The sequence below is a fragment of the Calonectris borealis genome, chromosome 1 (genome assembly GCF_964195595.1).
Source record: "Calonectris borealis chromosome 1, bCalBor7.hap1.2, whole genome shotgun sequence".
In the NCBI taxonomy this organism is placed as follows: Eukaryota; Metazoa; Chordata; class Aves; order Procellariiformes; family Procellariidae; genus Calonectris; species Calonectris borealis.
Genome location: NC_134312.1, coordinates 75,093,307 through 75,110,527, shown reverse-complemented (window position 1 = coordinate 75,110,527; position 17,221 = coordinate 75,093,307). Strand labels below are relative to the sequence as shown.

Here is a 17,221-nt window from a genome sequence, read left to right as displayed (position 1 = left end):
TAGATGCGACAAAGGCTTGAAACTCTAGAGTTAAAAAAATTTCAAAATGAAGTGCATGGAAAGTGGCCTGCAGGAAATACAGTACTTAGCAGCTTACGGCTACTAATTTCAATGTCATCTTAAAAAAAAAGAGGCCTAAAAGGTGCTGCCTTGATCTGCATAGTAGAAGAGCAAGCTGTCTATCTCTGCTGGGTTTCTTTGAACAGATGTCCACTTCAGAAAGAAGGAACAAAACCCCCAACGATTCTTCTTAAATGCCTGCCTACAGCTGAATATAACTGGGAGCATTTCCTTTGGCAGTGGTAGAAGAGGCCCTTCTGCTCCGCCACACATCTTAAGTAACCTGAGGACAACTTCAGTGAACTGCATGTGATACGTTTCCGTTATGGACTGAGACCCCAAGTCTCCAGGAGTGACTTCATGATGCTGTTCAACGGCCCCTACTTTCCATTTTCCAAATTACATTAAAAACCAAATTCCTCTGCAGCCTTACGCTGGTGGTATATTACTTTATTTTATCCATCCGATTTCTACAGGTAAGTTCGTATAACTTAACATGGGGTGTTTTTATGTTTGAATACACTTTTTAGGAGGTGGAAAAAAGAAGCGAGGAGGGAGGGGAGGCTTCCTTTCCCACGTAAAAAGGCTGCGGTGTGACTACCCTGCCCTCTGCCGGCACTCCTCACGCGGGAAGCGCATGACGCAGGAGAAACCACCGAAGTCTGAGGATTTGTGCTGGTGGCTGAGGAAAAAACTACTGAATCCGGTCGGCCGGTGCTTGTGCAGCTCTCCGGACGCAGGCTGCGGTGCGGGACCAGCTCCCAGCCGCGAGGGCTTCGCAGTACCGGAGCTGACCGCCTTAACGCCACGTCCCCTGTGCCGACAGGAAATGCAGACTTTTTTTTTTAACCTGCATAAAGAGAGATACCGGGCCACGTCCGTACCGCAGGGCGCTAGGGACCCTCCACCCCGTCTCGAAAGCGCCACCTGAGGAGACGCTGGGCGCCTCCCGCGCCCAGGGCAGGGCTTTGCGGGGTACCCCATGCCAAAAAGGGGTACCGCGCCCTCTCTTCACAGGCAGGATGGGCGCCTCACCCCCGCCTCCCCCAAACTGAGGTGTACTGGGTGCCCGACCCCTACACCCCGACAGCCGCCTTCCCCTTTGCCGTCCACCTCCGCCACGCCCCTCCACCGGCCTCCCGCCTCGCGTGCCCTCTCCCTTCCTGCACGCAGGCGCGGCAGGGCCGGCGCCCCGCCCCGGAGGAGGACTACACTTCCCAGCATGCACGTTGGGCGCGGGGAAGGGCGCGTGGCAGGGCGCGGCGGGCGAGGGGCTGAGGCGAGGAGCGCGGTAATGGAGGCGGGGGAGGGGCGGCCGCGCGCCCACCTGGCCGCGCTGGTGCTGGCGCGCGGCGGCAGCAAGGGGATCCCGCTGAAGAACATCAAGCTGCTGGCGGGGGTGCCGCTCATCGGCTGGGTCCTGCGCGCCGCCAGCGACGCCGGCGTCTTCCACAGGTGCGCATGCGCCTGCTCCCCCCTCCCGCGGGAGGGTGGGCTGCGCGTCCCCCCGCCCGCCCGCCAAGGCGCGCAGCCCCCAGGAGGGGGGTCCCAGGCCGGGACGGGGGTGCCGAGGGGCCCCGGCGCGGGGAGGGGAGGGGGAGCGGCCCCTGCCCGCAGCAGGCTTCCGGGGCAGCCCTCCCTTCCCAGCTGGCTTCTCCCTGACGGGCTCGGCGGAGCGCTAGCGGCAGGCTGTTACAGTGGGGCGGCTGGTCTCCCCCGGCGCGTCTTTAGCCTCGCTGAAACGGCCCCTTCGGGTTCGTGGATGAGGCAGGTGTGTAGTAGGAGACCCGCACTGAAGACGAGGGGTGCAGTTACCGGGGCACCAGGTTAAGGATCGGGCAAGGCAGGGCGCGATGCGGGGCAGGCAGGCTGCACCCCGCCAGGAGCGTCGCTGTCCCTTGCTGGTGAGGGTGAGCTGCGAAGGAACGAAGGAATCAAAGTCTTACGACACGGCAACTTGAAACTAAAGTTGTTCTCATTCGTGGTTGGGAGCCCCTAGTTGACAATGTTTGCTAGTAAGTCTTGGCGTTTTTACTTTATTAAGATGGCTGCATTAAATGAAAGTGCCAGGCTGTAGCTAATCTCCTGTGATTCACTGAATCACAGGGTAACTTCGGTTGTTGGTCGTCTGGTCCCACCCGCTGTGCAAAGCTGGGCTGGTTAGGGCTGCTCGGGGTCGCATGCAGCTGAGCTCGGGTATCTCCGAGGTTGGAGACCCCACAGCCTTTCCGGTTCCAGGGACTGATAGCCCTCATGGTGAAAAATTGTTTTGTGCTATCTAACTGGCACTCCTGTTCTTGTGGTGTGTGCCTGTGTCCTCTTACTGCGCTTGTCCAGGAGAGGCGTCTCTGTTTTCTCTCTACCTGCCCACTATGTACTTGAAGACAGCAATGAAGTCTCCCCCTTGCCTTCTCTTTGTAAGACTGAATCCAGACGGCTCTTTCAGCCTCTCCTGGCATGCGTGTGCTCCCAGGCACCAGTCGTCGTGCTGGCTCTCTGCTGGGCTTGCTCCAGTTTTTCTTCCGTGTATCGGGGAGCCCACAGCTGGACACAACATGTCAGAGGCAGTCCCATAAATGTTGAGCAGAAAGAAGTAATCATGTGTGCTAGTGTGACACAGAAGCTCAGTTTGTGGCAAAGAGCAGGAAACTTTAGTAGCAATAATTAGAGCTAGAGAGAAACAAGTATATTGTTAGTGTTAAGAATATGGGCATTACAGATTATTTTTTTCTGTCAGAACAAAACTGAGAATTTTCTACACACGTACTGATAACTAAAACCAGTGGGTGGTTAGGGTGCACTTGGTACGTAGCATACCTAGGTGGAAGTTCCCAGTGCAAACCTAACTGCATTATGTTCAGAGCAGTGACTTACTGTAGTCACGTAGAAATGTAGCCCAGCTAGATTCAGAGCTGGAGGTAAGCATGAGCCTTCTGTATCTTACAGCTGCTGTACCATTACCTATTCTGGAAAATCTTTTTTACTGTATCTGAAAAGTAGAGGAAGCATCGCTGACTTGATTTTGTTTTTAATAAATTTTTTTTTAATGCATGTGAATACATATTGCTTAATGACCTGTGGTGGATATGGTAGTTTCAGTGACCTCCTCATTTTCTAATTGGCATCTGAATTTGCCCAACAGGAAGCCAGTTAGGGTTCCGTAGCCTAACTTTGAGTCATAACAGGTGCATTAGATGGAAGTGCACTAGGTTTTTGAGTCCCCTTTGAAACAGCTGTGTGACAGGGTGCATGTTACACAACAAAACTCTGATAGTTGAATGGGGAGTGTATATTTAACAGGTATGTATATTAAACAGCCTGAGGCAGTTCATGGAAAATACTGTTTCTGCATTTGGTCAATGGGTGTGACTTGATGTTGCTGTGGCTGTCATACATATTTTTATTCTCTTGATCCCATGGTGTCTTTGGATGGGAAAAACTTAACTGAAGCACCATTTGCTATGTACAGTGCATTGAGAATGCCAGTGTTGCTGAGAGAAGAAGGGTTATTTTTCTTAATTTTTGTTTTTATATCTCACGTGCTTTTTTGTCATAATGATGGCAGCAGTGGCCTCACAGTGCTCAGCCAGTGTTTATCACCACATAATACTCAGACTTAGCCCTTCCTTTTGTGAATGTTTATTATCCCTGAACAATCACAATCTTGCTTTACCAGTATTGAAGGTTTTCTGTGCCAAAACATATGTGATTGTAACTTGAACAGCTCTTTCTCTGGGATTGTAAGGAGCCTAATTAACACATTTTAAAACACTTCCAGAATAAGCTAATCTTCTAAGTGTGTGGCAATCTTATTTGTTGTCAGCCTTGTTTCTGAACTCTTAAATGATTTTGAATGCCTCATTCAACCCATTCACAATTCATTGATCTGTTAGCGTGCCTAACAAATTATGGTGTGCTGACATTGGATTTTTCTGGTAATGCTTCTGAATTTTATGTTGCTTGAGCTCCCTACATACGTGGTAGATCAAGCACTCTACAGTATTAAATTGAAGTGCAACCCAGCCTTGAGATTTTACAATCTAGTGAATGTGTGTGTTTTATCCCTATTGTTAAAAGTTGCTTGTTGGTCTGACAGGGATCGTTTTACTAACGCGAATGTAAGAACTAGTTTCTTTCATTGCAAGGTGTAATACATATATAAACCAGGGTGTTCAAGTTAGATTATGGCAGGCAGGTCAACAATGCTGGGATTTATTCTTTATATTTATTTCTGTCACTGTCTGCCAACAGTGTATGGGTTTCTACAGACCATGATGAAATTGAGAAGGTTGCAAAGCAGTTTGGTGCTCAAGTTCATCGCAGAAGCCCCGAAGTATCTCAAGACTCCTCAACTTCTCTAGAAGCTATTAGAGAGTTTCTTAATCATCATCATGGTAAATCAGTAATGAAATATGCTGAGCTTTTATGTTGTAGCCCCAGAGGGATGATGCACTTACTTTTTAGAAAAATCAGTAAAGCCACTTATTATTTAGAAAAATAAGTAAAGCCTTTAGTAAATAAAAGCTATAACAACTCTCCTTTTTTTTGTGGCATCCACTCATACCACACTTTGCAGTTGTGTGTATTAAAAATATTCATTGTTTCATAAATGTTTGTTTGTTTTTCTTTAGAGGTTGATATTGTAGGAAATATACAAGCAACATCTCCCTGTTTACATCCCAGTGATCTTATAAAAGTGGCAGATCTGATCCAGAAGGAGGGGTTTGATTCTGTCTTCTCTGTTGTGAGACGGCATCAATTTAGATGGAGCGAGGTAAAAAAAGGAGGTAATATTTAGCTGTTTCTGGTTACAGTTTCACTTCATTAATTTTTTTTTCAGATGGTTTATTTTCATACCCAGGGTATTTACATTAGCAAGTGGTATCAGAGGCAGGGGCTGAGTTCTTGGAGAGGTGTGAGATGGCTTAGAAATTCCTTTTAAGTAGTGCTGTTTTGATATTACTGATCATTGCTCAGCCTTTCTGTAATTGTTTTGTAGAAGCGATACGGTATTGAAAATTGAAATGTTATTAACTTGTCTAGGCTCAAAATATAGCTCCCAAAAACTTTACATTTAACTTCTGCTTGGTGGGTATTCATGTGAATGTAGACATGACACTGAGGTCCTGTCTTAGCTAGGAAAGAGTTTGTTCTTACTATGCAGTAGCTAACAAATGACAAATAATATGAGGTTTTGAGGTAAAATCTTAGTGAAGATGGGATGGCAACCTCTTAGCCTGGAGACTTAGAGTTTGTTTCAGCCTGCTAATTTGGTTGCTGACTTATGTCAAATTGCAAACTGCCATGAGGGCTGAACTCATGTTAATTAGCTCATTCAGAAGAATATGACTATTTTTCCCTGAGAAAATATGCCTCTCGGCTACAGTTACCAAGATGACTAAAGACTGAACTCTTTACTTACAAATAAAGATTATACCTTGTTGTAGCTGTAGAAGTACCTTTTGTCCTTGTACAAAGAACTATTGCACACATTATCTGTGTTGCTTTTGTTTCTGTGATTAAAGCAGAAATGTTTGCTTCTTTTTCTCGAAATGGTTAGTGCAGATACTGCCACATCGTTATTTTTATTTTTAAAAAATAAATGTGTACTCAGACATTACAATTATTCTATTGAGATTAAAAAAAATTCATCTGAAGCATTTTATATGAGTTTACAAAGCATGCTGTAAAAGAGCATGCGAAATAAATGAAGCTTGATATTAGAGGTAAGTTGGAATAAAAGTTAGGCCTTTGTTTAGAATAAACAGATAACTTGGACATTCTCATTGTTCCTCATAAGAGAAGAAATAACGTGACACAGTTCGTTCATAAAGTATAAGAGGAGTATCGAAATCGTGGATGGCAGTTCAGGGTTCTGTGGATTGCACTTCAGGCAACCAAGTGAAAGTCCACTTTACGTCTTGAGATGCTAGAATGGACATCTGTGAAAGACTAAATCTCATTTGGATGTACCGTGTGGTTTTCTGAAGTGATTGTGTGCCCCCTAGTCTCTATAGGTAGATTATTAAAATGAAAAAGCCTCAAGACCTACCTAAAAGAGCAAATAATTCTTTAGTATAAAATGACATCTGACGTCTTCTAATGTGGTGAGAGATAAAGAATCATTCAGTTGCAACGAGTATATGCGACGAGAACAAGGAACACAAAGGTGTGCATAAGGTGTGCATACATTAGCAGCTTAAGGGTAAAAGCAAATGGTCTTTCAGGAGTGTGGTGTTTCAGGTGGCAGTGATTCACAGGAGCGTTATACATTACAATATACATATACAGCATATACATATACAATACAAGAGCATTGTACTCTTTTTTTCTTTTTTTTCAGACGTACTTTTTTGAAGTACTGATTATGTTAAAAGAATTTTAAATCTTTTCCTGTGTATTTCTCTTGTTCCTTCTGCATTAAGGTTTAATATTGATGCACCCTAAAAGAGAAAGGTGTGTGTCTCTCTCACTGGAAATGTTTACTTCATTGAGCGCAAAGCTCTAGTGTGTATTTATGAAATACAAGCTGTGTATATATACTAAAGCCTCAGGATGTTTTGGGTGTTTGAGAATGCCCTCTAACTTTTTCTTGGTTACTAGATCATGAGACCTGGTGAATTTTAGCTGCTTTGTGCGTGTGAATTTGGGTGGCGTAAGGACAGAAGTCTCTGGTCCCTGGTTCATGCACTACTGGCATTGATAACAATACGGGATCTTATGGAATCATGCTTGTTCAAAGACACTTGTTTGTTTATTTGTGGACACTGATTAAACCACTTATGAAAAGTTAACATAATGTGTATCCTTAAATAGGAAGTATTTTGGGGAAGTGCCAAGATGTTTTCACGGGCAAAATTTCTTTTCATATGCTCTTTTTTCACCTTCCAGATTTCAGATTGGTCCTCTCAGCTCTCGGAGTTCATTCAGGGCATTCTTGGTTTTAGGTGTAGGTAGCTGAATGGGTTTTTTGTGTTTACCCTCACCGTAATTTAAACCCCTTCCTATAGTATACTAGGAGATAGAGTATAGTATTTCTTTCACATTGGCAAGGACAGTCTAGAAGCATGTCTCCCCTACTCCTTTTAGTAACCAGTTTTGGAGCTGACGACCTCTCAGGTTTTTTTGGGGTTTTGTAAGCTGGGATGAAAAATCTCCTTCTCTGCTGCTAGAAATGCAGTCCTCCAGTTTGTTATCCACAGTTCTAAGAAAGAGCAAGCAATTCAGTGATTCTTTATAAAACTAACCAACAAGAGGCAATAATGAAAAAAGTTGGTGATTGAATTGTATCCTTAATTTTTCAATAGAAAGCTATTTAAAGAAAGTTAAGTGACTCTGAACAGGGATTCTGGAAAACTTATTTTTTCATTTTTCTCTCTTAACAGAAAACAAAATGACAGAGCCCCAAAACCTGAATCCAGCAAAACGGTACCGGAGGCAAGATTGGCCTGGGGAGCTGTATGAGAATGGCTCATTTTATTTTGCCAAGAGACATTTGATTGAGAAAGGCTACTTGCAGGTTAGTGCTTATGTTAGAATAATACATCTTTTACTCTTGTTATAGAGGGTTCTGAATTCAATAATGTATTTCTATTCCTAATGCAGTCAGTATGAAGTAACAGCACTTTGACCTCAGAACAGTTTGTTTATTATGTGTAACTTGCCAGGGCTAGCTGTAGCTAGGGCAGTTCCAGTTACAGCATCCTGCACAACAAACAAATTTATACAAATAATATTGAACAGTATATAGCTATAAGCCTAAAACAATATAATACTCAGTTTCACATCAGTTCGCCAGGTTGTAAGTGTGTATCTTATAATTCATTTTAGTGTTACTAAGGGTGTGAAACTGACCTTCATGCAGAGTCATAGGCTTCTCATATAATCTATAAACTTGTATTCTTGGCCCGTTTAGTCTTACGCCAATTTTGTACTGTAACTTAAACAGTCTTTTTCCCTTTCCTGATGTTTACATCCCAGTGTATTAATGCAGAACAAATGCATTTACTTCACTTTCACTCTGTTTGTCTACGAGTATAGTCTCCTAGTTTTCTCATGCAAGACAAGTTCTCCACCTTACAGATCATTTCCAATATTTGTAAGCAGAACTGAAAAAAAGCCTAGTGTAGATATTTCCATATTTGTAATGGGAATGCCTTACTAGCTATGTCAAGAATACCAGGTTCTTATTTCTCTCTTTTCTAGATACCTCACTAATGCAGAGATACTAACTTTAGGTCTCTATAGTTTGCACAGACCCATGCAGTGCCAGCTAGTGCTGTGTGGACTTGCAGGCATTGATCTTGATAGTACAATTGTGCTGAATTCTACATTTTATGAAGGTTGGGCCCTCTGAGGATCAGGGCTTTTAGTTTTTTTAATTACATTGGGGTGTGGCAGATACTTTTCCAATTGAAATTAAGTCTTTGTGTAGATAGCAAACAAAAAATAAGCGTACTCTTACTAAGTAAATGCTAAAGGTATTACTATTTTACTGTATTAAAAGACCTAGTGAAATCAGTATGATGTAATGACCATAATGCATAACATCTTTCTTGCACACTTTCTTTAGTTGTAAAATGAAAATACTTATTAACCATTGCCTGTAGAAAGTTGTTTCACATGCTTGGTTCTGTGTCACTGGCCAAATATCATTATTGATGGTTCACTTATATTTAAGCTACTGTGACCACTGTGTAACCAGATACTTAGCTTTCATTACATGGTACTAAATTGTACAGTTTTGTATTTCTAGAAACCCAAGCAGAAAATTTTAATGGGTTCTATTTTATTTAGGGTGGTAAAATGGCCTACTATGAAATGCGTGCAGAGCACAGTGTGGATATTGATATAGACATTGATTGGCCTATTGCAGAACAGAGAGTATTGAGGTAAAAGCACTTTTTATTCCTTTATTTCTTTGATATCATTCATTGTTTCAAAATATGGTCATGTGAATTCATAATGTATGTAATGTAAGTAATCAAGATCAAAGATAATTGGACAACTTTATTTCCACCCATCATTTTTTCCTATCTCTGATGAAATCATCTGAATTACCTTTGCTATGTGTTGTTGTGGTTGTTTTGGGTTTTTTTTTCCTTCAAAAGTTCAGCTTGTGGAAAAGTATAAGCCCTGCTATACCATAGCAATGTGTTAGCGTCATCTCTGGCTTTTCCAGCTGAGTTGTCCTAGGCTTCCATGGTCTGGACCACATTTACTGATGCACATGACTGAGAGTGTTCATGTAGAAGGCATGAGCTGATTACATTTTGCCAGCTGCCTTTTCTTTGCAGCTACTCTGCATCTCTCTAAGGAAATAATGGGTGGAAATGGAATATGTTTTCTGTGCCTTTTTCATCCTTTACTCCATTTTGGGTTTGCCCCAAATAAATGCTACAGAACATAACCTTTTATGCTAAGAAAATAAATGTCTTCCTAATTTTTAAATGGAGATCATAACTGAGCTGTCTTTTGGATCATTCTGTTTTTTTCTTTGAAGAGGGAGAATATAGTTGGAAAGTGAAGATAATGAGAAAAGACATTAGAAAAAAAGAATTTCAAAGCTGATTCTTCTGTCTGAAGATCACAATTGTATTTGAAATATTTGGCTTTGGAGTGTGCAAAAACTTCCATCCTAAAAAGATAACTTCTTTGTCTAGCTTTGGATATTTTGGCAAAGAGCCATTAAAAGAGGTGAAGCTATTGGTTTGCAGTATTGATGGATGCCTGACAAATGGTCGCATTTATGTGACAGAAGATCAGAAGGAAATGGTCTCCTACGATTATAGAGATATTGTTGGTATCGATCTCTTAAAGAAAAAAGGAATCCAGGTAAGTGTTGTTCTGCAGTGTGAGGCTTTATTTCTGATGTAACCTGAACATTAAAAGATTTTAAAACTCTGCAGCATATAAGGTGGAGTTTCTTCAGAGTACTTGTGATCCAGCAGCATAATACATTGGTTCAGGGTTGGGACAAATGTTGCTCTCAGATCCCTTGGAGGAAAATAAGTGTTTTGAGAAAGTTCTCAAACTCATTCATAGTAGCTTAGCATCTTTCTCTTTTTGTCCTGGAAAAATGTGGGAAGACGTTTTCATGGTGTTTTGCTAGCACCAGTCATAGTGTTCTGTGTAGTCTAGACACTCATTAATTAGAAGTGAGCTTTACCAGGCAGGGATGTGTTGTTACCTCTTGGCTATAGAAGAGGAAGAAATACCCAGGCAAGTAACTTGGTTCATCCTAGATGACCCATGATTTTTGCAAAGAGGGGGGAATCAACCCCCCAAACACTTTTGTCTGCATATTTGTTTTAACTGTAACCTATGTGCTTTGAAGTTGTAAGAATTCAGTGTAAGTGAAAAACTGAAACAACACAGATGGTAACATGGATACTATTATTGTTATTATTGATTGTTATTACTGCTACTAAATTCTGCTGATCTGAATATTTGCTTGCATTTATGTAAAACTAGCCTCCTTTGCTACAGCTAGAAGAATTTTTTGGGGTAAGAACTAAGTACAACTTTAGGCTGCCTTCAAAGAGCCTTAACTCAGTCCTGTTGCAGATGGAGATAGGCATGGATAAGACGAAGGTAGCTATAACCCAAGTAGACTTCTCCAGATACATTTTTGGAGTCTCTATTGTAGGATTTTTTTTAATAACAGATTACACGAGACATTCATGACATGCTTGGATGCAGCTGTTGCTGCCTTGGGGCAGTGAAATGGAGTAGATGGGTTTTCAAAACTCCCTCAACTTCATTTTCTGTGAGGCAAAAGGGGAAGGAACCTTGTAATCATTGTTTTGTTGCCTGTGGGAGCCTATTTCCATACTTGCTGTGACTTGGAATCTGTCATTAAAAACCTGCTGGTCTTTGTGCTGCACTTTATGTAGTTCTAGTATATGTTGCTGATATATACTCTTGCTTTTTCACCACTTCTGTTCATTCTGTACTTAAAATCAGTGCCAAGTATTTATTAGTATTTAAAAGCAATTAGGGAAGATAAGCTTGTCCACAGCTTGGACAGGAAACTTGAAGGATTTGTGTCCGAGATTTTAAAAAATTCTGCTGCAATAATCTTCTGGTTTTAGCCTAACTTGTATATTGTTTCTGAAATTTCAAATTTGGAATGAACTTTCCAAATGAGATTAATGAGATTAATGTGCTGTGTTCCTTCAGTCTGTTTAGTGTTCTGTTGATGCTTTGAAGTCTATTTGTAAATAAAATGATGTTACTAGGTAGAGGAGTCATGGAAAATACTTCATAATATTCTATTTCTACAAACATTACAGACATCTTCCTTGGAAATTCTCTTATTCCCTACTGTGGCTTAATTAGATGATATTGCACTAGGTAGTCAGCATGCCACTGTACTGTGATATCCAGTATTTTATTTGGTACATGTTGCATTTAAAAAGGCAAATGTAAATTTCTTTTTTTGAACCTCAGGGAAGCCTACAGAATGGTGTTTCACTTTCCCAAAGCAACTTCAAGACTGTAATGTGGTTTTGGATACTAATCACTTCTGCTCCGAGTTTTGATTGAAGAAACCAGTTATTCAATGCTTTTCTGGTATCTGAGAGCTTCTATGAGCAAAACTTCTACTGTTGTCTTAATAAATGAACTTACATGTTTGTTTTCTTTGTATGTAGAATTTAGTCTAACTTCACTTTATTTTAATAGGTTCGATTCATTTCTGAAAGGGATTGTTCAAAAACACTGTCAGCCATGCAGCTGGGATGTGTAGCAAAAGTTAGTGCAACAAATAAATTACAAGTCCTGGAGGACTGGCAAAAAGACATGGGTTTGAGCTGGAAAGAAGTCGCTTACTTAGGTCAGTTCCTTTTTTTTTTTGGTAGTAAAATTTCATATAGCATACACAAATACAAACTTCATAGTGCTGCTCAGCTTCAAAACACTTTGTGCTTTGTTAATACACTAAACTTAATGGGATTGATGTACAAATTACAGCACACAATCACCAAAAGCAGGTACGTATTTTAAGGCTTGTTAGGGTACAATCTAAATATTAATATTAAATATTAATATTAAATTGCAATTAATATTAAATATTAATCATAAATATTATGAATCGGTGTCTAATTTGGTAAGGGAAGTCTTAGCTGTTTTTATAATGAGATTTAGGAAAGCTTTTGATATTACAGAAGCATACAGTTACAGCTCACAATTTTGAACTGACTCTAGTTTATTTCAGATGGATATTGTACAGATTATATTCTGAAATGGAAACAAGAAATGGACAGAATTAAAACTGAAAGCCATATGATTCTGTACAAAACTATATTTCAGTGACAGCTTAAGTGTATATGCAAATGCTTATTCAGTTGCTGAAATAACTTTACTACTCTTAAAAGTACCATTCTCTTGCCTGAAGATTGTGTAAAGTGTGATCAGCGTTTACATGTATCACTAAGATTTTCCGTGCATGTGCAAAGTGCTCTTGAGCTGCTGAGATGAAAATTGTGGCAAGAATACAAATTTTTAAAAATAGATTGCTATGTACACAGAAAAATACTGAGTTTGCTCAGTTTTTCCCCTCTGTGATATTTTGCCTTGTCTGTCATCTTTCTCAATAGGAAATGAAGAGTCTGATGTGGAGTGCCTGAAGAAAGCTGGCATGAGTGGTGTGCCTGCTGATGCTTGTACAGTTGCTCAGAAGGCTGCTGGTTATATTTGTAAAAGCAATGGTGGCTGCGGAGCTGTCCGGGAGTTTGCAGAACACATATTCCTGTTGTTAGAAAAAGTGAACTCTGCAAGAAAGCAAATGGAAGAAGTGAGTTCAGCAGGAAAGGAAACAGGGTGAAATGAGAACAACGGGAGAGGAAACAAGGAACTAATGAAAGAAGAGTAACACAGGTGGTCAATCCTGTATTCCAAAGGATGGCTTATCTTTCAAGTTTTACATTGCAGTAGAGTTAAAAAAATGTTTCCCTCTAATTAAAGGTCCCACTTTAAGTGCTGATATTCATGATTGTATGCTGATAATCATGATCATATTCGTGATTATTTTAAAAGCCATTTAAGTGCAATGGAAGGAATGCTACAAAAGGTAGTGTCCTGCAAATCTACTCTTAATCATTACACGTGTCCTACAGGAATGGTGTGTCTTTATTTTATAATCCGAATATTTTCAGGGATCAGTGATTTTGCATGAGTTAAGGATTTGTAATTCAGACTTTGTAAAAAAATTTTCTGTCTGTTTTACTCGTTTACACTTCCTCTATCGAATGTCAATATGATGTTGTAGTTGTGTGCTTGCTTTTTATACGATTCGTCCCTAGTAAGGAAGAGTTTTAGCATATGCTGGAGAGGTCACGTGTAAAGTAACTATCAAACTTCTTCCTACATTTTACAAAGACAGCTCATTTGCTGTAAAACCAGTTAATATTAGTATTAGTTAAGAAAAGCACTTAAGTATTTGTTCAATTTTCAGCTCATAAATAATTAAATGGCATTTGGAATTGTGCCTCTTAATCTTTGAATCTGAATTGGGTTTTATTGAAGTGCTTAAATTAACATACCCAAATGCTTTGCCAAATTTGGAGTTAAATTTCCCATTAACTTTGAGATCTTTCCTTTGCAGAAACTTGGTTTCTTCCTATGAAGGCTTTATTACAACCACTGATGATTAAAAATAAAAAAAATGTCTTTAATGTTTATTGTATGGAGAAGTAACTGCTGTTTAAAAAAACCCCAGAAGATAGTTGTTGATTGTGGGTTTATATAAAATATATATTCAATTTTTAGCATGTTAATGTAAAGCTGGTGTATATGTATGTTTGTGTTTATGTACAATACAATTTTTACTGTGTCTTGATTTAAAAAACTCATCTGTAAAAAGTTCTAGAACTGACACTAAAAATATGCATCAGTTTTCAATCCTAGTATTTATCAGTGAGTCAAGTTCTGCCTTGGGTTATGCGAAAAAATACCTGTGGTACAGAGGCAGTTACTACTGAGGTGAATAATAATGGCTTGTCACTTTATTTTGTTTCTCCGCTAAATAGACACTCCCAATATAATATCACCTGATATATTGCCCTCTGTTGATTAACTTTGTGTTTTGCTTTACAGAGCAAAACTTTAAACTGAATTCTTTTACTGCCTATCTACAGTAGCAAGGTTAACAGGTGAATTGTTTATTGTACTAATCAGCTCAAAGTTATCATTAAGTATTTCCTTTCAGTGAGGTTTTAGGGTTCTGCACTGGATAAATCTCATCATCAAGTAACTTGCTGACTTTGATTTCAAGAGCAGTTTCTTGTGGATAGATAGCTTTAAACAAGGTGTCTGTGATGAACTTGATTCCATTTCCTTTTATGTCAGAGAAAGCACAAATATGAGTCAGTGCAGTTATAACAGAGATATGAGTTGGCAGTACTGTTTGTAGCTTGCTGTTTGAATCAAGAACTCTTTTAATGTTTCAGCTACTTGCTGAATGTGCTGCATATACATTAGGTCTCTGATACATGTACAAATTTTGGGTAAAAATAAACGCAGAAACACTTGTGTGTGAGTGTTGGTAATGGGCAGAAAGAAATGGTAGCTGATACCTAAATGTTTTCACTTTAACAAACTCTTGTTTAGAAAAAGATGGTATAATCTTACATTGGATATATAGGAAGAATATGAAGAATAAAAGAGCTCTAGAGACTATTTACAAAACAAAGCTTGTTTGAGGATATGAGAGATGCATGATCTGCTGCCTGAAAAGTTCAGATTTATGCTGTCCACACTGCAAGGGAAAGCCTAACTATAAACTAGAGTAGCACAAGGGATGTCTTAATTACACCTCTTGATTTTTACAGAAGATCCTTAATCATATGAAGGATTTAGGGCTCCCAGAGGGGCAGAGATAGTGAGAATAACTCTTAATAGTCACCTTAAAGGGGAAGTCCCAGTTCCCGGGCAAGCTTCAAAAGTGGAGTCTTTTGCCAATGACTGCTGTTTCAGTACGTATCCTGGCACCATGATTGCCTTTCATTAGAGGTGCGTAGTTCACTCAGACTAGATTTCAGTGGTCATTTTTGTTACAGTGGGCTAACTTTCAAATAATCTCTTTTGGTCATGGGAGCACTTGTGTTTAACTTTAAGTTGCCTAGTGTGTTCCAAAAAAGACAATGTGGGCTGTTTTATCATAATTTTGTGAAACTGAAAAAAGTAAGCTATGTAATAATTTATAATAAACTACTGTGAAAAAATAGCTGATTACCTGAAATTTGAAATAAACAGTTTTCTTTAGTCTTTTGAGTAGAGAATGGTTATGGGGTGATTTGTGATGAATTTGTGTACTGTAAATCATTCAGTTCCAAGTTCACGTGCCACACGAATGGATAAAAATGGAAGGCGGACAAATTTAATGCCCAAATTAATCACATGTACACACCGTCAGTTACTCAAAATCTTCATCTTGATCTGGTCTTGGAGGCAAATCTTGAGTGTGTTGTGTGTGTGTGGTTATACCCTCTTAAATAACCTTCTTCACTTGCCTGTGTTCCATGTTTTCAAATAGCTGGTTTCACAGCGCTGTGTGCTTTGTGCCTGTGTTTGTGAAAAGTAGGATTCATCTCTCAGTTTTCTGAGCTATCAAAGCCAGCCTAGTATTTCTATAGAAGGATAATCTTGTAAATTGAGCAGAACGTATTGAGAATTGCTTGGCAGGATGTTCTTGGAGAGAATTCCCGTTTTGGTTAGGCCTTGAGATCTCTACTGGTTTTGGCTGTTTGGTGGCTCTTGCCAGGAGGGTTGAGGAGGGGGCAGAAGGATAGACAGTGACATACTGTGATTAGATTTGGCACAAGGGGTAGGGGTTAGCCCTTCACCTACTTCTGGCTCTATTGATTTATTTTTATCTGATCTTTGTCCTACTCAATATATGTTTCTCTCCAGTTCTGTGCCATTTCCTGTAGGGTGATGCAACAAGTCCTGGCCTTAGTTCATGTCAAATCAATATGAATCATATAAAACTCAGCCTTTGAGGTCAGAGAGATTTTATAACACTTGGTGACTTCAAGTTCTTAACTAGCTTTTCCAGAGCCCATGTGGGAAGGTTTTTTTTTAAATTATGTCTTCCTATTTCCTGTGTCCAGAAATAACTCCAAATCAGTCTAATTACACCCCACAGGACTAATTATCCTAAATGTCAGCGTTACAAGAGCAATAATAAGGTATGTCCAGTGGAAGAAAAACACTCTATTATGCATGAACCTGTTGCCTAAATGATTTTAGAAAAACTTGTCATTAATGCATTTGTCTGAAAACTCCTTGGATGGTAGGTTTGTTTCTCTCTCTTGTTCTCAGGCAGGTTTGTCTATCCCCATTTCTGACCCTAGATAGGTTTATGTATGTGGCTCTGTTTTAACAGAACTTTTCCACTGCTGGAGATACTGGAGGAAAGAGAAACATTTGGGAGCAGTGGCATGCTATAGGTGTCTCCCACACCTCTGTAGCATTGCAGACCACTTCCCCTAAAAGGGTTGCCATTATTTTCTTTTTGCAGGTGGAAGGATTTTTTTAATTGTTTATAAAAGATGTTCTAAAGGGAATGAGCAGTGAGCAATGTGGAGGCAACGATACCACATTATTCAGGGTAGTAAAGAGCAGGGCTGATGAAACTGAATAGATACATATGAAATGCACTTAATAGAAAAACAATCCTAACGTCATGTATAAAAATATCTATTTCTACTGAGGGGTTATAATCCAGGAAAATATCTATTGGTTCGAAGTGTGTGCTAGCAGTTAAAAAAGCAGACGGAATTTTAGGAATTATTAGGAAAAAGGTATACAATAAAAAGGATAAAAGGGATAAAAGTCATTATTCCACTGTTTAAATCAGTGATTTGCACGTGTCTTGAATACTGGGTGTTCTGTTTCTTACCCGTTTAAAAGAATTGTAGGACTCAAAAGGCTTGTGGGATGATAAAACGGATGATGAAAGGAAGGAATCGGGTTCAGTGTGAGCAACAGCCAAGTAAGAATTATTTACTTTGGAAGAAGGATGGCTGAAAGGAGTTGTGTTAGGTATCTGTAAAACTAAGAGGGACGGGGAGCTAGGGAAAGACCACTGAAGAAACTAGCAGTGACCAAAAGCAGATGCCTGAGGAGTATAAATTTGCCATGTTGTATTTGGCAGCTC

The 17,221-nt window shown here is 39.8% G+C and overlaps 1 protein-coding gene across 2 annotated transcripts; it reads left to right on the top strand.

Moving 5' to 3' along the window:
• Positions 1-1,294: 1,294 nt before the first annotated feature.
• Positions 1,295-15,324, top strand: CMAS (cytidine monophosphate N-acetylneuraminic acid synthetase). Of its 2 annotated transcripts, XM_075160779.1 has the most exons (8): positions 1,296-1,515; positions 4,312-4,454; positions 4,692-4,847; positions 7,446-7,579; positions 8,857-8,951; positions 9,723-9,894; positions 11,746-11,896; positions 12,660-15,324. In XM_075160779.1, the coding sequence occupies exons 1-8, from the start codon at positions 1,355-1,357 to the stop codon at positions 12,884-12,886; spliced, it is 1,239 nt and encodes a 412-aa protein (XP_075016880.1). In that variant the 5' UTR covers positions 1,296-1,354; the 3' UTR covers positions 12,887-15,324. The 2 variants fall into 2 exon arrangements, with proteins under 2 accessions (XP_075016872.1, XP_075016880.1); XM_075160771.1 differs by lacking the exon at positions 4,692-4,847 and having other exon boundaries at positions 1,295-1,515.
• Positions 15,325-17,221: the final 1,897 nt, after the last annotated feature.

Coding starts and splice junctions, on each gene's coding strand:
- CMAS (XM_075160779.1), top strand. CDS start 1,355: ATGGAGGCGGGGGAGGGGCGGCCGCGCGCCCACCTGGCCGCGCTGGTG. Junction 4,455..4,691: donor GTTTCTTAATCATCATCATG/GTAAATCAGTAA, acceptor GTTTTTCTTTAG/AGGTTGATATTGTAGGAAAT. Junction 4,848..7,445: donor GAGCGAGGTAAAAAAAGGAG/GTAATATTTAGC, acceptor CTCTCTTAACAG/AAAACAAAATGACAGAGCCC.